The sequence below is a fragment of the Trichomycterus rosablanca genome, chromosome 2 (assembly GCF_030014385.1).
Source record: "Trichomycterus rosablanca isolate fTriRos1 chromosome 2, fTriRos1.hap1, whole genome shotgun sequence".
NCBI classification, from domain to species: Eukaryota; Metazoa; Chordata; class Actinopteri; order Siluriformes; family Trichomycteridae; genus Trichomycterus; species Trichomycterus rosablanca.
Window position 1 is genome coordinate 33,916,827 of NC_085989.1, and position 20,766 is coordinate 33,937,592.

Sequence of the window (20,766 nt, forward strand, 5' to 3'; positions counted from 1 at the left end):
GGGCATGGTGCCAGCTGGCTTGTGTGTTTTTTGAATGAATACCTGATGGAGTTGTTGGAGGGCAGTAAGGCGAGGCATGGGCGGAGCTGACCGAGTGAGTGAGTGAGTGAGTGAGAGAGAGAGAGAGAGAGAGAGAGTAAGTGAGTGAGTGAGTTGAAGAGTATGAGTGAGTGTGTAAGTGTGAGGTAGAGGGAGAGGTGGAGTGAGGCCCTTGCATAACGCATGTTGGAGTGCTGCATGCAGCCGGCCACGCAGGGAGCCGGCTCAGGGCTGCCTGTGCGGAACGCTCAGGCCTAGATGGCTAATTGTAGGCCTTTTGTAGGACTGGCCAGCACATTAAAGAAACCTACAGTGGGGAGGGAAGGGCAGTGCGAAAGGAAGGAAGTTGGCAGCACAGGGCAGGGAGTTATAAGAAGTCTTAAGGTAAGCACTGACCCACTTATGTCAACCTGTTTTGCCTTGACTTGTTAGTATATGTGTTTTCTGTTATAGATCACTGTCATTAGCAGCTCCTTAGTAACCTTAGTAACCTATCCAGCACAATTCCTTCACTCGACCACAGAATTCCCTATGTATTTTTGGACTGCCCGTCCATTAATCCTTTTCCTTTTTGGTACAAAGCAAATCTGCAAGTCACGGAGTCACTCGGAATCCCTCCTCTCCCCAGAGTGCACTTTTATTTGTAGGTACTAGCCTTAACTGCTAGTGATTCCCTCTCGCCTGTTTCTGCAGCGGTGTGTTTCGTGTGTACCTGCAGCTGAGATTGGTTGGAAAGCTGGAGAGAGTTGAGTTCATTCGCCAAGTTTGTGCCCACCTTTTAAAGGGCTAGTGCATCATTTATACAGCAGCTTGTTTGCTGTGGTAACTGTTGGGAAAGGAGTTGAACTAGGGGTTTGAATTTGCCACTTCTATCCATCATTCTACACTTACTCACTCATATTGATAGTGGAAAATATATCTGATAAGGGATTGGCGACCTGTCCAGGGTGTTTCCTGCCTTTCTTCCAATTAATCACACCTACCGGAACCTTGACCAGGATAAAGCAGTGGTAAAGCAGTCAATAAATTAATAAATGAAACCTTTATTTATTTATATCACAAAAACATTCAGATCTTTTATCTAATAGTTGTAGCCTAGTAGTTAAGGTACTGGACTAGTAATCAGAAGGTTGCTGGTTCAAGCCCCACCAATGCCAGGTTGCTGCCGTTGGGCCCTTTAGCAAGGCCCTTAAGCCTCAATCGCTCAGACTACATACTGTCACTGTACTGTAAGTCGCTTTGGATAAAAGCCGTCTGCTAAATGCCGAAAATGTAAATGTAATTCTGTACACCAAGGTTTGGGCAGTTTATCACATTTTTATGGCAGATTCTCTCAAGTTCTGTCAGATGAACTAACATCTCCAGGTCACTTCACAGATGTCCAATGGGTTGTAAGTCTGGGCTTTGGCTGAGACATTTAAGGACATTTTGAAACCCGCCTTTAAGCCACTCGTGTTGTTTTGGCTGTATGCTTTGGGTCACTGCCAACAGTCGCCCCTGAGTTTGCTTGAGCTCTTTGCTTGAGAAGCATCCACTTAGCATAATGCTGCCACCACAATGTTTCACTGTACATATTTTTGTACTGTACATTTTTGCCAGATGTGGTGCTTGCTGTTCTGCCATAAAAATTAATTTTTATTCCCCTAAGACCAAAGAATAAATTGTAAATTATGGCCCTTATAGACTTATAGATAGGAGAGTTTTACTGAGTTCTAGACACATTTTAAAGATAGTTGAAGCAAACAGCATTTGCCTGACCTCAAAAAGTCTCTCAGACATGAACAATTACTACTTCTCTCATCCTCACTGTTTCCAACCAAAATATAAAAGTGCAGAAACCTTTTGAAGATCACACGTAAATATTTATATATAGTGAATTCAAGCACACCTATTGCTAAAAAGTGTATTATAATAGTTTCATAAAATGTATTTCATGCTCTTGGCTTTGTGGCACCTTATCTGTTTGAGCATGACTGTGTCACGGTTCAGAAAGCAGCTGTTGTTTAAGTCTAGTAGCCCGCACTGCATTACTGATTGTGATTGTGTATTCATGTTTAACAGACAGACTTCAAATCTTGTAGAAAGTCTTCCTAGAGGAGTGAATGCTCTTGTAGATGGGGAGGGGGAGGATTTCCAACAAGCTCGTGGTCAGATGTCCACATATAGTGTACTGGCATACCCCTACTAGGTTGTACTCTATGTGTAAGGTGTTAAGTGTGAACGTGTGAGTGATGCCAGTGATTCTTTACTGCACTGTACCCAGTGACCTTGTGTTGTAACTCATAGCTCTGACGACGGACAATAAGTCTTGATTTGATGTCATCTGATACTCACTACACTTCATTGAGCCAGTGTGCTCAGCAGGAATATTCAGCTGATGGATCATTCTTTACTGTACAGTAGCAATTCAAAGCCGGGCTGTGCATGTGTGTGTATGTGTTTGCTTACTAGCCACGTCTATTTGGATCGTCTTTCGCTGTGTGCGTGTGTGCTGAGTAGTGTTCTCTTTAATGTAGGTCAGTAGAGGTTGCTCCGTCAATCCCACCCTCCCCGCACAGCACCCTCTTCCCTGTTATCTCTCCCTGGTGGTGCAGTGTGCATGCTGTTCTGTCTCTATGTTGCTAGAGCAGACGGAGTTGTGATGCTGTCCTCTCCCTTTTAGTCCGGAGGGATAAAGCAGAGAGGCTGCCACTCTTACAGACTAGAACCTGGCTTTCCCCGGGATGCCGCTGTGCTGGAAGGGTGTGGAAAGCTGTAGTACTGGCACCAGCTTCATCAATCGTAAAACTCGCCCCCAGCAATGCATGGGAATATTTAAATCTGTAGTATATCTGTAGTATTGCAATGACAGCCAGAGTTTCTTAGGTTTGTGTATGTCAAATTGCAGCTGAAAATCAAGCAAGCCACAGTTTTTGTAAAACACGTCCCAACACCGAAAAAGTTGAATCTACAACACACACACAACACTGTCTCAAACTTTTACAAGACAAGCATAAATACCAAATTTAAATTATAACATCTAGTTCTTTTGACAGCTGTCCATGTGCACCCTTATTTAACCCCCAGGATCAGTGGAACATATGTTTACGCTGATAACCTTTTAATAAATGATTTCAGTAAGTGCTAACAAGATTATGACGCCCCTCTGTGGAATCTTCACCCATCCTTCTCATACAAAAGCTTCCAGCTCATTGATGTTTGATGACTTTTGTGTAGCAACTGTTTAGTTAACTAACGTTTTTAGTTAATAGGGGGACCATTTTGTAAAATATAGTAAAAAGAAGAATCTGTGATTTGTAAATACTATTGGATCTTTATTATATCTGATAAAAGTAAAAATGTTAAAAACAATTATATAAAAAGTAACTTATGTGCTTTTAAGTTGTGGCAACACCTTGGGAAAAGCCTTTTCCTGTTTTAGCATGTGCACAAAATGAGGTCCAGAAAGATGATTAAACCAGTTTAATGTAAAGGAACTTTAGTGGCCTGCACAGACCTGACCTTAACTCCATTAAACACAATGGGACTTAATTAGATCATTCATTGTGAACCAAGCTGTAATGGGGTGGATGCTAAATTGAAATTGGGCAGTCCATCCACACTAAGAGTCGTGACTTGCTGTGCAGCCTAATTTGGCTGACAGAGGGAGCACGGAGTTTCAGTGTGACTTGTCATTCTCTTAATGACAGTAACCTGTGACTCGTGAGTACTGGTAGTGCTCCCCAGGTGGAATTTTTTTGCATTTTCCCCCAAATTTCCTCTAAATCTAGTCGTATCCAATTACCCGATTTATTATGCTTCCTCTCCTCTCTCTTCTGATGTTTATCTCCACCTTGACTGAGGAGAGCCGTTACTTACACACGCCCCCTCCGACACGTGTGCAGTAGCCGACTGCATATTTTCACCTGCATGAGGTGAGTTCCTATGTGGATCACCTTTGTGTACAGAGAGACACACCTGATCCACATTATCCCTTGTCGGTGTGCAGACGCCATTAATCAGCCAGCAAGGTCGTAATTGCATCAGTTCTGAGGAATCCCCTACAGCATCCTTAACAACAAGCCAATCATTGTTTGTGTAGGTGCACAGCCTGCTGGTAGAAGAGCTGAGATTTGAACCTACGAGTTCGAGATGCCAGCTCTGGTGTGTTAGAGTGTTTTACCGCTGCACCACCTGAGAATGAGAAAGGTTTTCTATAAATATCATGACTTCTCTCCTTTTTCTTTGTAAATTTCATAGAACTTTTACGGAAATGGGGTTTTTTGTAGAACGTATTTAAACTATTAGAAAATATAAAACAACATTAAAAGAACATACTATTGTTTAAATTAATAGTCATTAAAATTGTTGTGTTGTATTTAAAAGTGCACTGTTTATTTTAACGATGCACCAGTAGTACATTTTAATGACAGATTTGATTTTCTTTACAGCGAAGTTGCTAATGCTAGGATTGTAGTGACTAGGATTGTCTTCTTTTAGTATATTTGTGATGCAGTTACAGTGGTACCTTGAAACTCAACGTCAGTTGGTTCTGGGAGTGGAGTCGAGTTTAAAAGGCGTTGAGTTTCAAGGTATTTTTTCCCATAAGGATTTATGGGAAACCTGTTAATGTGTTCCATGCTTCCGTGGAACTGCATATATTTTCGACTAATGTAAAGTAATGGGGTTGTTTTTGACACGTATACACTGAAAATAACACAAGTATAATATAAAAACACTGAAATACGAAAATCTATTGAAAATCAATAAAAATACAATTAAAGCTGCACTTTACCTTTACTTCATTATTGTTTCCTTATGCTTCTTAATCGTGGAGATGCTTGAACTTGGAATACCATATTCCTTAGCAAGTTTAGCAGCAAAACTGCTTTTGTGCTGGCTGTGCTGTTATTCCTATAGAGTGTGCCGGTGCACAAAGCTTAATGTGACATATTGTACTAAAACAACGAGCGAGAAATTTCATTAGTGGAGAGAATTTATGATCAGTAATTATTAAGAGAAGTCAGTGTTTCTGTGTCGTTCTTTAAAATACATTGTCACATTATTTTTAATAATAAGCATTTTAAACTCTCTTAGAAAAGCTGATTCTCACAATTTCTCAGAACCCCGAATCATAACACAAGTTTAAAAGTAAAACAGGAGGAAAATCCAGCTAAACACAGATACATGTGGAGCTTTCAGAGTGGATTTGATGGTTATTCCACAAATGCAGATTTGTCTCATATTCGCACTTTGATGACGTTTTATTGCACCGTTCAAGCTGAGCACTGAACAAAGTGGCAGTCGAACACATGTTGAGTTTAAGGGAAACATCAAGTTTAAGGGTACAAATTTCTTGACAAAGGGCGTTGAGTTTTAAAGATTTCAAGTTTAGGTGACATTAAGTTACAAGGTACCACTGTATGATGCTATATCATGAGTTCCACCCTGAAGTATGTATAATTGTGTTTGTTTTTTGCAGGTCTCTGCTGCAGTCCTGTAGGCTTGCTTTCAGACGGAAATGATTCCTCATGAATCGCGATCAGCGCTCTCTTACAGCAGGCGTGTGTGTACTGTTGCTTTCGATTGAGATCAGCTTCCATCTGCCCTTGAGCACGGGAGAGAGAATCACCACCACTGCTCTCCTCTCCACCCCCACAACCCCAACTTCACACGCCAATCAGTGGGTGGCACAATCAGAGAAAACAACAGAGGGCAGAAAAAATTAAACTTTACAATCACCATGAAGTCCAATCAAGAGCGGAGCAATGAGTGCCTACCCCCGAAGAAGCGTGAAATTCCAACAAGTACCCTTCCCTCAGAGGAAAGACCTTTGGTTATGGCACCTGCTAGTGAGAGCCAGCGTGGAGGGAACCTTGCTTGGCTTGCCAGCATGGCCAGTGGGCATGACAGATACAGACAGAGCACTATCAACTCAGCTGGAGCTGGTGACCCACAATCCAAACTGCCACAGTCCACAGCAGACCTCACCCGCGCTCCTCCCACAGTGTCCAACAACCCTGCTGTATACACTTCCCCTATTTCTCAACATGCAGGCACCATTCAGTACACCCATCTACCCCCCAACCTGCAGTTCATTGCCCCCTCATACGCTGGACCCTATACTGGCTATATCTCTTCTCTCTTGCCTCCTGTTGCTGCCACCACCACCACCACTTCCTCCCAGCGACACACTGAAGCCTACACTGGTACAACCAACTCTTCAGCATCCAAACCTGAACTGCACCATCAGCTGGCTTGCCCTCCTACTATCCCCACATCGGACAGCATTTCTCAGGCCCACTCAACCCAGTATGTTCAAATCTCTGGCTCCCAGCTCAGTGTAGTCCCTCGAACTGCCTCCTCACCCCAGAGCCATCTCCCGCTGCACCTTCAGCACACACTTGCCCTCAGTGGGCCTTCTCAGGTCCTGCTTCAGTACACAGATGTACCCATGCCCAAGAAGGAAGATACCAGGCCTAGAGATGTGCTAAACGGAGAGCTGGAAAAGGGCAGGCACTTTAGAGTGCCTCAGGAATTGAGTTCAGGAAAGCAGAGCAGCAGCTCTATAAAAGGGTCCACTCAGCAGCTCCATATCCACCAGCGAGACCACTATGAGACTCGGCACATGGTGCTCCCAGTGGAATACGGGCAGGAAAATGCCAGCTTACGAACTTCGCTAGTTCTAGTTTCTAACAGTCATAGTTCCAGCAGTGCTGACACAGTGGGACCCCTAAATAAGCTGCCTCCTCCTCTGGCCCAGGCTGATAAAGGAGGCATCTGTGCAGGCAGGCCTGTGTCTCGGACTTCCTCCAACTACACATCCAGTGCCCCTGTTCCTTTTCCTCCTCCGCCTTTACCAGTAGATAGTTTAAAAGCAGCAGTTACCACATTATCCCCCCACACAGTTATCCAGACAACACATAGTGCACCCGAGATGCTATCCCTGGGCCTGACATCCACCAACATTTACCCTGCTCATCAACCCATCATTGGGTACATCGCAGGTGCAGGGCAGCAACCGCCCCTTAGCTACCACACCAGCCTTCCTCCACATTTTCTCATCCCAGGAACTCAACCTGTTATCATCCCTGTAAGTGGAGCAGAGGCTACTGCCACATCTACAACACCAAGTTTTGCTGCAGCACTGCCCCACGCATTTGTGACCTCAACAATCCCCAAAAGCGAGTCCCTGGAGCATCCAGGATCCTTTCCTCACCCAACAGGCTCTGTGGTTCAGGCCCAGTTGCACCTACCTGTAGTAACAGCCTCTGCCAGCATTTCAGCTGCTCCACCCGTACCTTCTGCGCCCTCGTTGCCGCCTTACTTCATTAAGGGTTCCATCATTCAGCTGGCTGATGGAGAGCTGAAGCGTGTGGAGGACCTGAAGACAGAGGACTTCATCCAGAGTGCAGAAATCAGTAGTGAGTTGAAGATCGATTCCAGCACTGTTGAGCGCATTGATAGCAGCCATAAGTCAAACTCTGCCATCATCCAGTTTGCAGTAGGAGAGCATCGCTCACAGGTAGGCTGTATAAGGCTTTTTATTCATCTGAACAAAAGTTCTTGTTTTACAAACTCCAAGCAATGCAACAAGAACAGTACTAAACAGTACTAAACTAAAATAATGACACAAAACTGTTGCTATAAGTCTAAAAGAAGTCATGAAAGTTGCAATTTGCATGATGCATCGCAGCAAATACAAAGCAGTGAAGGAATTCTGCTTAATTAAATGGTAACAGTTACATTTGACAGTTTTAAATAACAAAAATGTCTGTGTATGTAAACCAAGAAAGCCATTGTGTCAACTAAATTTCCTATGCTGCTGTGTTACTGATGATTAGTGAAGCAGCTTGTATATGCCACCGCAGTAAATCCTGGAAATTGATTTCTTCCCCTGCATAAGACTAATAATTGGTCCAGATTTCTCTTGTTTTCCTCTCCATCAATGTTTTTCTAGGGTAATATTGCAGCTGTGTGTTCTGTTAATTAAAAAACCTTTTCTGCAAAAATGTCAAGCTGAACTGTTAGTGTCTTATTGGATTTGTTATGCAAGTTTGCACATGGTTTTGTTGGTTCCTCATTTGTTTTTACTGTCCTTCATATTTAACTTGAATTTAATTTGATTGGAGTTTGAAAAATGTTTGAATCAACTTTAAGGGGTTTAAGGGTGTCCATACATGTATGTTTGTAATTTACACCATGTGGCCAAAAGTAAGTAACACCCCTCCTAATGATTTAGGTGTTTTAGATGTAGCCATTGTTTTCAGGTGTATGTACAACCCCAATTGTACATGTTTTGTCTGCTCAACTTCATTTCATTTGTTAATATACCTCCATTCCTGCATTTAAGGCCTGCAACACATTCTAAAAAAAGTTGGAACGGGGCAATTTAGGGCTAGTAATGAGGTGAAAAAACTAAATAATGATGTGATTCCAAACAGGTGATGTCAACAGGTTATTGTAATCATGGTTTGGTACAAAAGCAGCATCCATGAAGAGGCTGAGTCTTCCTCTACAGTGCATAATATCGTTAAACCATTCAAGGAATCAGGAGGAATTTCAGTGTGTAAAAACCAAGGGCGCAAGCTTAAACTGAATATCTGTGATCTTCGATCCCTCCGATGGCACTGCATCAAGAACCGCCACTCAACAATAGTTGATATAACCACATGGGTGAGGGATTACTTTGGCAAACCTTTATCAAGCACTACAATACAGAGTTACATGCACAAGTGTCACTTAAAACTTTACTGTGCAAAGAATAAGCCTTATGTTAACCATGTCCAAAAGCGGCGTCGACATCTCTGGGCTCAGAGGCATCTAGGATGGACCATCACACAGTGGAAATGTGTATTGTTGTCAGATAAATCAGCATTCCTCTTTTTTTGGAAAAAATGGACGCCGTGTGCTCCGGACCAAAGACGAAAAAGGACCGTCCAGACTGTTATCAGCAACAAGTCCAAAAGCCAGGATCTGTCATGGTATGGGGCTGTGTCAGTGCCCTTGGTAAAGGTCATTAACACTTCTGTGATGGCAGCGTTAATGCAGAAATATACATTGAGATCTTAGAGCAACATATGCTGCATTCAAGATGTTGTCTTTTCCCTGGAAAATCATGCATTTTTCAACAAGACAATGCAAAACCACATGCTGCACACATTACAAAGGCATGGCTGTGGAAGAAGAGCGTACGGGTACTTGACTGGCCTGCCTGCAGTCCTGACCTGTCCCCAATAGAGAATGTGTGGAGAATTTTAAAACAAAAAATGCGACAACGACGACCCCGTACTGTTGCACTTAAGACAAAATAAAAGCTGAAACACTAAATCACTTGGTATCCTCGGTGCCAAAACGTCTTTTAAGTGTGGTGAAAAGGAATAGCAACAGTACAAAGTGGTAAATGCTTTACTGTCTCAACTTTTTCTGGAATGTGTTGCATGCCTGAAATATATGAAATATCTCAGGTGAAATAAAAGTCAAAGCACATGTTAGAAACTCTGTGTTTTTTATTATTTACATTTTCCATGCTGTCCCAACTTTTTTTTTTATTTGAAATTATCTTAACTTTGTGGCAACAGTTTTGCAACAGGTCAGGCTAGATGGGTTTGGTTTTGAGGAACTCCTGAACCCTGCTGAACACCTTTGGAAAGAATTGGAATGTCAGTTGGGAGCCAGGCCTGACTTCACAACAAACTTTTGAAAAGCTCAATATGTAGCTATGATCTAATGCAACATGATAAATATAGGGTTTCTTGCCCATTTCATATTGTGATTAAAACAGCTTTAAACCTCTAGGAGGGTTTTCCACAAAATGTTAAAGTTTGGCTGTGGGAATTTGTGTCTGTTCAGTGAAAACATTTGTAAGGTCAGGTGCTGATTTTGTACTAGATGACCTGCCTTGCAATTGATGTTTCTGTTTATCCCAGAGATGTTCAGGGAGTTTAAGGTCAGGGCTTTATGAAAGGTCACTGCTGTTCCTCCTCACCAAACACGTTAAAGTTAAAGGTTAATGTTCATTATGGAGCATATGACATGAATTTGATAAGCCATATGTTACTTGTATTGAAATGTAAACAATTTCTGCCACTTATTTACAAGTTTATTTTTAAATCTCGTCTGTAATAAGGTGTTCTGCCTGTCTGCTATCAGTCCTGGTTATTTTGCCACAGTCAATCTGCCGTCTCTTTCTGTATGCTCCATGTTTGGTGCTGTTTGTGTGGGATCCTAAGGCAAAATTGAGTCATGCTTTAGTTCAGCTCCCTTCTGTTCTGCTGTGAGGGGGTTGTGTGAAAAATCTGTTTTATTTGTTTGTGAATTGCAGTTCAGGCCACCCACTCAAACTGAAAGTCTGTCAGCTCGCAAATGAGACTCATGGTGGAACTCAGCATCTCTATCAGATCCATTTATTAGGAGCATGTTGCCATGTGTATTCAATTCCATTTAACCTCTCTGTTTTTTCTCTTCCTCTCTCAGGTGAGTGTCGAGGTGCTGGTGGAGTACCCATTCTTCGTGTTTGGTCAAGGCTGGTCATCCTGCTGCCCAGACCGGACCACTCAGCTGTTGGAGCTGCCGTGTGCCAGGCTGGCCGTGGGCGATGTCTGTATTTCCCTCACCCTCAAGAACCTGAAGAACGGCTCCCTGAAAAAGAGCCAGGGCCAGAATTTGGACACGGGCAGCCTCGGGCCACCTCTCAAACCACCTCTGAAAGCATCCTCAGGTGGGACACGTGGGGCAGCGCGGCACATGGAGCAGGAAAATGGACTGCATTTCGGTGGGAAAGGAGGAGGGGGCACTCAGGCAAACAAAGAGAATGGAGAACTAGGGTTTAGGGAGAAAGGAGCTTGTAAAATCTCACAATCTTCAGAGTCAGAATCTAATAGCAAACCTACAGGTCGGAAGCGAAGATGGTCGGCCCCGGAGGGTCGGAAAGTTGAAAAGTCTGAGGAGGAGCCACCTTTGACTTTTCCTAGGCCTTCATTCATCCCTCAGGAGGTTAAAATCAGCATTGAAGGCAGATCTAACATTGGCAAGTAAATGCCGGTTTGGACTGTCAGATTGTGGTTTTTAAATTGATTTAAAAATGACCCTCAATATGTTCTTTTTTTTTAAATATTGCTTTTATAATTTTAAATTTGATCTCTATTTTTTCTATCCAGATTACAGTACTGTAGGCTAAATTAACTCAGCATACAAGTATCACTTTATCTTTAGGGTTTATTTAATAGGTGCATTGAATATATACAGCCAATTGGTACAGTCAGTTTAGGTTGGGTAAATGTCAGGCAGGTAAAGTGCAAGGTAAAGTTATGGAAGGAGGAGTTCTGTTGGACATTTGAGGTTGCGTTATGTTCTATCATGCCTAATAGCGATGGATTAAACAAAGCCTACTGCATTGCACTACATAGTGCCTTTTATGCATGTAGTGCTTTGGTGCCAGCTCCATCTACATTTGAGTTTGAGAAATAGGAGAGGTTGGCATGGGTGATGTTGCTCAGGGAGGCAGCACGGAAATCACTCCACCCCTGACTACAGGAGTTCACATGATGTCAGCCATCCTGCACTAGCAGTTTCTTTTGAGATTTAGACTTAGACAAGAGACAATCTAATGCCCATCTCGATGAGTTTGGAGGGACATTGTAGGTGCTCTTGGTTTGGTATTGAGTGTATTAGTTATTATTGAGAGACAAAGAGCCACCAAAATACCTAGGTACAAGCTCCGTTATGCAACTGACAAACAAAGAGCTCAAGAAATGTCATCACATGGTGCCAGTTGCTTTTTAAGAGAGAGAGAGATATTATGAGGAGAAAGATTAATTTGCTTTGATTTTTTTTTTTTTGCACTAGTGTGTAAACTTTCTAATCAAGGGTCACTTTAGTCAGGGGTTGTAACCATACGCAAATTAATGTTTCATTATTTTTGTCAGATATCAACACTGTTATACAATACTCTCTGTGAATAGACAATTACTAGGGCCACTTTCATTTCCACAAAGAGAACATAGATGACAAGAGATCTGAGAAGCTGAGACAATAGTGACTGAGATTTGTTGTTATGTTGGTGTCAACACTAGTAGAAATCCTGCAGGGCTTCTGTGCCTTAAGAACTGTCCTAATACTAACTTTTAACTTGTATGCTTGTAATGTGTAGAGTAATGTGTAAGTAATAATACCAGGTACTATTAACTCCCCTTATTTGCAGTAGTTATTGAAGTTGTCTTTAAGGTCATTTATGTTAATATCCTAGGACAGCGCTGGCCATGTAGTGCTGCCACTGTATTCAGTTTATACCAGTCATGCATGGTTTGGTTTAAATAATTTTCACTTTGTTTCATTTTGATCCATCGCTTTATCCTGGTCAGGGTTGCAGTAGGCCCAGATCAACTGGGAAACTGCCAACCCATTGCAGTCAATCATGTCTGTGTAGCGCCAAGCTGACTAATAGCACCGATGAGATCTGAACCCGGATCACAGTGGTGGTCGGCTAACTAAAAATAGACAGCTACGCCCCCTGAGCAACCGGTTTGAAATATAAGCTATGACATTTTAATATTTAAATTGTTGAGAAGCCAAGCTCTGGTCAAATACAGAATGAATGGTGACAATTTTTTGATGTGTCAAAAATCTCCTATAGAGGTTTTGATACATTGAAATATAGTGAAAAAAACACATATAGCATATGATTTACATAATTTGTCATACCAAATAAACCATTCCTTGATCCCTTGTAGCTTGTAGATGCGAGCATTGTGATCCTGGTAGAGTCCATCTTTGTATTCACTTAATTTGTGACCTCTTTTCTTTAAAAGGAAAATTAAACTCAAAGCTCAAGCAGAATACCCTCTACAGAATAACATACGGGTCAATCATTCAGAGTATGAAACCCTGTTAAACGGTGGCTAGTTGAGCAGTCTTTGTGACTGAAGCTCCTGCCATCTTTTCCCATAAAAATAAGCCTTCTTATATCACTTAAGTCTTTTTTTTTTTGGCAATGTGACTATATGTCAGGTAGGCCTGGTTAGCCATTAATTCACAACAGAGCATGGTGGGATGTTAAATGCTCAATTTTCACATGCACTTTGCATGTCTGTAAACATCTGGATTCACTCTTTTACTTCTCTTTTGAAATGGAATTGTATTGTGGTGCAAAAATTTTTAAATTTGTGTATTGTTACACCCCTACTCTTAGACACTTTACTGAGGATGTACCAGGAGCGTAAATGATGGACTTTAGCTATAAGCAGTGGTAAAGAAATGATTTTTTACATTTTATTTTGATTATAAAGAAGTGAGTTTACTACTTTACAGGAGGTGAGAGAAAGTAATCTAAGAACAGAGTGACAGGTGATAGCACTTAACACCAGTCACACTAACCAGCAGGTTGATACTTTAATCAATTTATTTCTATTATTACTATTATTATTATTATTATTATAATTATTATTATTATTGTTATATCTTAACACAGGCACAGTGCTGTACAGTATGTTACAATTGAGCGGCGGTGGACTGTAGGGCTTCGGACAAGTCCTTGATCTGTGAAAAGAATGAATGAATGTGGATGTTGGTTTAATCAGAAAACAGGTAGACATAACAGTGGAATAGCATTTGTCCATTATTTTAGGAAGCACTTTTCTGATGGGCCTGTACAGCTCTGCCTCCTCAGTAAAGCATGAGCTAAAGGCCCAAGCAGCAACAGCTGTTCTTTTAATTGTAGCGTGAGCAGAGCCGATGAGACCACTGCCGTTTTGGTGATTGAAACTGAGATGTGTGATTGTAATTGCAGGCATGAATCAGGCTTTCATGAGACTGTATATATAAATATGTCATGAGGTGAGGGAAAGTGTGAGTAAGTAACTGTGGATGCTGGTATTAAAAGTTAGGGGGTTTAAGGGTGTCCATACACGTGTGTTTGTAATTTAGACTATGTGGCCAAAAGTAAGTGGACACCCCTCCTTATGATTTAGGTGTTTCAGATGTACCCATTGTTTTTAGGTGTATATTTATAAATTATCTTAACTTTGTGGCAACAGTTTTGTAACAGGTCAGGCTAGATGGATTTGGTTTTGAGGAACATCTTTGGAATGAATTGGAATGTCAATTGTGAGCCAGGCATGGCTTCACAAATGCTTTTTTGACTGAATGAGCGCAATTTCTCACAGACACACTTTAAAAAGCTTTCCAAGAAAATGGGGTCTGTAATATTATATGAATGCCCATGGTTTAAGGCATAGAATGTCTAACAAGCTCTTAATGAGGTGTCTGCATACTTTTAGCCATATAGTGTATGTATGTGGAAGTGCATGCATGTACTGTATGTTCATGTATGTGGAAGTGTGCACACACAGTGGGCACTTTCACTCCTCAGTCATGTTGCTGTATGTCTTTTTTGTACATTCACATGTATAGAAATGCATATGGTGTATCTAGATGCCTTAGTGCAAACCTATGAGAGTGTATATTTGTGAAGGTGTGCATTCTGAGTATGTGTTGGTATTTGTGTGGTATACTTGTATGAGTGTGTATGTATATAGAACACCATATATATTATATATAGGTATTTGTCCAGTGTTTAAAGTTCAGCTTAAGATAAACTTGCAGTTTGCACATCTGGAAGTAGTGATTTTTTTTTTTTTTAGTTTTTAGCCAGTGCTCACCTATGATAGCTGTCAATTTACCAAAATGTAGCAGTTTCTTAACAAGTTTGCTTGGCTTGTTGGTCAGATGTGGCTTCCCTTACTCATTTAACACACCCACCATTTACAGACCTTAAGCTGCAGTATATGTAGGTTACTTTTGTCTGAGAAAAAAAATAATAAATAGGGACTGTGTGTTACCCTGGAAAGACAAAAGCCCTGTTCAGATGGGATTGGATTCATTGTTACATGAAACATTGTTTTAAAAGGACTTAATTTCTGCTGGCAGTTAAATTGTCTGTCTGTTGACTTTGTGCATAATTTACAATAGAAGCATAACAATAGTATGTACAATTCAAATATGTATTTACAAGTAAATGTAGCATTTAAAAATGTTTTGTATAGTTACAAAAAATTAAAAATTATTTTTGAAACTCAACGTCATTTGGTTCTGGGAGTGGCATTGAGTTTAAAAGACATTGACTTTCAAGGTATTTTTCCCATAAGGATGTATGGGAAACCTGTTAATGCGTTTCATGGTCCCGTGGAACTGCATATATTTGAGGCTAATGTAAAATAATGCGGTTGTCTTTGACACTCATACACTGCAAAAAACACAAATACAATATAAAAACACTGAAATACAATTAAAAACAGTTAAAAATAAATAACTGTTGCACAAAACTTAACGTGACTTATTGTACTAAAACGGCCGATGATTTCCATTAGTGGAGAGAAGTTATAAGAAGTTATAATTAACAGAAGTTAGTGTCTCTATGTCTTAATTTTAATACATTGTCACGTTAAGCTTTACTTTATGATCAGCGTTTTAGACTTTCTTAAAAAAAAAGCTGATTCTTACAATTTCTCAGAACTCCGAGCTGTAACACAGGTTTAAAAGTGAAACTGTGAGGAAAATCCACATAAACACAGATACATGTGGAGCTTTCAGAGTGAATCTGATGGTTATTCGGTTTAAGAGATTTTGAGTTTAGGAGACGTTGAGTTACAAGGTACCACTGTATACAATTTCAAACAAATGCTGTGTTGACAGTGTATTTACATTTAATGAAAGCCTTTGACATTTGACATAAATGATGAATTGTCATCATCTCAGTCCATCTAGATGAGCTCAAATAATTAATTTGATAAAAAAAAATTGTAAAATTTTTACAGGTCTAACTGTGATGTACCTTGAAAAGCTTAAAGCCTTTTTCTGATTAGATTAGTTTTACATGGTATGTTACCCCAGAAAGCCCAAAAACCCATTGTTTTGCTTAATAAAGTCTAAAACCCATCGTGTTTTGCTTAATAAAGTCTAATGGTGTATTCCGGTGAGCATAGATTTGGTTTTGTATCTGGCGTAATTCTATTATTTAAAGGTGCTATTCAATTACTTTGTTTCCAACTGGAATTTTATGTTAATCATGCTTGTGCTAGTTCTTCCTTCCTCACAAAAAATGACAGAACAATATTATTCATTCATTTATCCATTCATTTATCTTCAGTAAAAGCATTATCCTGTTCAGAGCTACTGTTTCAGTGTGTATCTGGTAATGTTCTGCCAGTGTCTGTGTGGGAACTTGGGCATCCTCCCTGTCAATAACAGACAAAATGTGTATTGACTGATAATTTCTTTACTCTAAAAGCCCCTTAGCAGTAAAAAGCAAATTAAATATGAGACAATCTCTTCAGGCTTATTAAAATAATTATAATGCAATTATAATGACAAGGCAGCACAGTGGTGCAGCTGGCACCTGAGTTCAATTCTCGCATTCGTTCACTGTTTGCTTCCATAATTAGGATTAATCTATACAGCACAATCAATGTCACAATTGTTTGTATGTGAATAAAGAGGAGGTCTCTGAATCCAAGCCTGAAAGTCACATACTGCAGCTTTAGGATAACGGACATAGTCTATGTCACAGAGAAATACACACACATACACAAAGTGGGTAGGAAGGAGCCACGGCCTGTAGCTGGCACACTTGTTGAGCAATGATTATTGGTCTTGTTCAAGTGTTTTTTACATGTAGGTGATACGGCATGAGTGGGTGTTGATGATCAATGGCTGGATGGATGAGTGAATGAATGAACAGGCAGATGAACAGATTAACAAATGGTTCTTTGATAATATAGCCTGTTGGATGGTGAAGGTTGGGTGATTGAACTCTTTATTCAAATCTGAAAATGCTTTATTTTTGTATAATAAAACAGGGTTTCTCAGATCAGCATGACAACCGTGCATTGTTTTTTTGTTTTCATCCTGCTTTATACCTGCTTTGAAGGGTATGTGCGTTTTTATGTGTGTTTTCGTGTACATGTCTGTTTCCTTTAAAAAAGAAGTAGGATATTTTGAGATTTACAAGATCTAGCATGGGCCAAAATGCAGAATTTGGTTGATATTGTAATTTCATTTACTCATGTGTGTTTTTGCATTGTCTGGCACTTCATTTAAGTGAGTCTATCTTGCTGGTTGCATAATTTTGCTACAGTTACACGTCAGAATCATTCCTAATAATAACATATAGCAATAACCCTAATCTGCAGTATTCAAACCAAATAGCGAAGCTATATAAAATATTTACTACAGAAGCTCAATCATTTGTTTACCATTCAGCCCAGTAGTCTGGCTTTGAGTGGTCACAGTTTGCACAGCCAGCTCTCAGTATCTTCAGGGAGAAATGGAAACATATATGCAGTGACAGCATGTCTTTCTAAACCCAGCTCAATCCCTTTTGTGCTAGTGACCTCTAGACATGTTCAGGTACCCTTAGAAAACCAGTACACCTCGCACCAGTTTACCCACTGCAACCACCAGCTACCTTGTACAGTTGGCACAACCTCCTGCCAGCACAATCTCTCTCTCTCTTTCTCTCTCTCTCTTTGTATTTTCTTTTTCTCTTTTTTCATTTACAGCCATAGAACCCGTTTAGCATTTAATGGTTTTTGTTGGGCATCTATTGTTATAGAGAAAATGCAGAGCAAAAGTGTAGGTTGTTTTCATTGATGCATACCATACAATCATCCAGTCACTCACCACTCCTTTATTGGTTGAGGAGGTAGTAGTCCTTAGCAGGAATGCTAAATATTTGAGTGTATGTGTAGTAATGGAAACTATGTACATGTGTGTTTTATTGTGGTGTTGGGCTGCAATGTTGGACAGTCCTTGCAAACCAGGACTGAACCTAGTGACCGTTAAAGCTCCAGCTAGAGTAACTTATACATTCTAAAACAAGTATGCACTTCATATCCATTTCTGCGTAGTTTAGAGACAACACCTACCAGAATGCTTAGTAATGCAAGGACTGGAATAAAGTAGTGACTTCTACTGGAAAGTTTATATAGTTTATTGAGTTTATATTTGTGACATACTGGCAGTTCTTGGTGGAAATGTGTTTTTGATGGCTGTATTTTTTTATTGGTCCCAAGAAAACCCATGTTGGTTTTGTGTGTTGCTATTTATCACAGGAGGGCATTACTGGTGCAGTAAGAATGGTGCTTAATAAATAAGATTTGGTAAACAACCATAAACCTAACTTAGGCAAGTTTCATTTTAGGAAATTGTTATTTATCATGCATTTTATCTACTGCAGTTGCACTACTACACACTTACTTACAGAATGTACAGTGTATCACAAAAGTGAGTACACCCCTCACATTTCTGCAGATATTTAAGTATATCTTTTCATGGGACAACACTGACAAAATGACACTTTGACACAATGAAAAGTAGTCTGTGTGCAGCTTATATAACAGTGTAAATTTATTCTTCCCTCAAAATAACTCAATATACAGCCATTAATGTCTAAACCACCGGCAACAAAAGTGAGTACACCCCTAAGAGACTACACCCCTAAATGTCCAAATTGAGCACTGCTTGTCATTTTCCCTCCAAAATGTCATGTGATTTGTTAGTGTTACTAGGTCTCAGGTGTGCATAGGGAGCAGGTGTGTTCAATTTAGTAGTACAGCTCTCACACTCTCTCATACTGGTCACTGAAAGTTCCAACATGGCACCTCATGGCAAAGAACTCTCTGAGGATCTTAAAAGACGAATTGTTGCGCTACATGAAGATGGCCAAGGCTACAAGAAGATTGCCAACACCCTGAAACTGAGCTGCAGCACAGTGGCCAAGATCATCCAGCGTTTTAAAAGAGCAGGGTCCACTCAGAACAGACCTCGCGTCGGTCGTCCAAAGAAGCTGAGTGCACGTGCTCAGCGTCACATCCAACTGCTGTCTTTGAAAGATAGGCGCAGGAGTGCTGTCAGCATTGCTGCAGAGATTGAAAAGGTGGGTGGTCATCCTGTCAGTGCTCAGACCATACGCCGCACACTACATCAAATTGGTCTGCATGGCTGTCACCCCAGAAGGAAGCCTCTTCTGAAGTCTCTACACAAGAAAGCCCGCAAAGAGTTTGCTGAAGACGTCAACAAAGGACATGGATTACTGGAACCATGTCCTATGGTCTGATGAGACCAAGATTAATTTGTTTGGTTCAGATGGTCTCAAGCATGTGTGGCGGCAATCAGGTGAGGAGTACAAAGATAAGTGTGTCATGCCTACAGTCAAGCATGGTGGTGGGAATGCCATGGTCTGGGGCTGCATGAGTGCAGCAGGTGTTGGGGAGTTACATTTCATTGAGGGACACATGAACTCCAATATGTACTGTGAAATACTGAAGCAGAGCATGATCCCCTCCCTCCGGAAACTGGGTCGCAGGGCAGTGTTCCAGCATGATAATGACCCCAAACACACCTCTAAGACGACCACTGCTTTATTGAAGAGGCTGAGGGTAAAGGTGATGGACTGGCCAAGCATGTCTCCAGACCTAAACCCAATAGAACATCTTTGGGGCATCCTCAAGCGGAAGGTGGAGGAGCGCAAAGTCTCGAATATCCGCCAGCTCCGTGATGTCGTCATGGAGGAGTGGAAAAGCATTCCAGTGGCAACCTGTGAAGCTCTGGTAAACTCCATGCCCAGGAGAGTTAAGGCAGTTCTGGGAAATAATGGTGGCCACACAAAATATTGACACTTCAGGAACTTTCACTAAGGGGTGTACTCACTTTTGTTGCCGGTGGTTTAGACATTAATGGCTGTATATTGAGTTATTTTGAGGGAAGAATAAATTTACACTGTTATATAAGCTGCACACAGACTACTTTTCATTGTGTCAAAGTGTCATTTTGTCAGTGTTGTCCCATGAAAAGATATACTTAAATATCTGCAGAAATGTTAGGGGTGTACTCACTTTTGTGATACACTGTATATAAACAGAAGCAAGTGCCCAACTACAGTGTAAAATATTGATTGCTGCAACCAGTATAATGTTTCTATCTATTGCTCTTACTTTGTAAGCAATACACAAAGTCAAAAGGTAAATACTTTACAGCAAAGGCATAAGGAAGAGAGGTCCATTTGGCTGACTAAATTTCTTTTTTTACTTAAAGTTATTCATATACACTATCAAAAAGCTACATCATTGGTTGTTTTCATATAATTTGACACCAAAGTCTACTGTGCTTACTTGTTCCCTCACCCTTACAAGTGCACCTAAATACTATGGGTGCATTTAACTTAACATATAAACCAATATGTCAGTTCTATAGGCTTTCTTTAATTATTCCCTATATTATTTTAATTATATCCTTTAATTATTTATCATATCTGATATGATAAATCATTAGTTAAGTAAACATTATCAAAATCACTTTTACATGAAAACAGAATATATACAGTATATATATATATATATATATATATATATATACATACATAAAGCCACATCAGATATATAGATATGTAAATATGGACATAATCCCCATGTTCCAATGTGTGTTTGGTTTAGATATTTATGGTTTGTGTTTGGTTTAGATACATTTGGTTTAGTCCAGCTCCACTATTGTATAAATATTGGATGTCAATGAATGTAAACAAATAACTATTAAGTTTGTGATGCAAATCGTTCCAGGTAAATGTTTTTAAGCTTCATGTTTCTTTCAACCCAATTTTCATTTTTTTTTAGGCACTCTTTTTAGTGTTTTGAACTTTCTAAACTTTGTTGTTTCTCCGTTGAATGTGCCATGTGTAGCATTTATTATTCTTAGTCA

The 20,766-nt window shown here is 40.3% G+C and overlaps 1 protein-coding gene across 1 annotated transcript; it reads left to right on the top strand.

The window, feature by feature from the left end:
• The first annotated feature begins 351 nt into the window (after nucleotides 1-351).
• atxn1a (ataxin 1a) lies at nucleotides 352-11,075 on the top strand. The gene is made up of 3 exons (XM_062990764.1): nucleotides 352-423; nucleotides 5,501-7,543; nucleotides 10,495-11,075. The coding sequence occupies exons 2-3, from the start codon at nucleotides 5,762-5,764 to the stop codon at nucleotides 11,053-11,055; spliced, it is 2,343 nt and encodes a 780-aa protein (XP_062846834.1). The 5' UTR covers nucleotides 352-423; nucleotides 5,501-5,761; the 3' UTR covers nucleotides 11,056-11,075.
• Nucleotides 11,076-20,766: the final 9,691 nt, after the last annotated feature.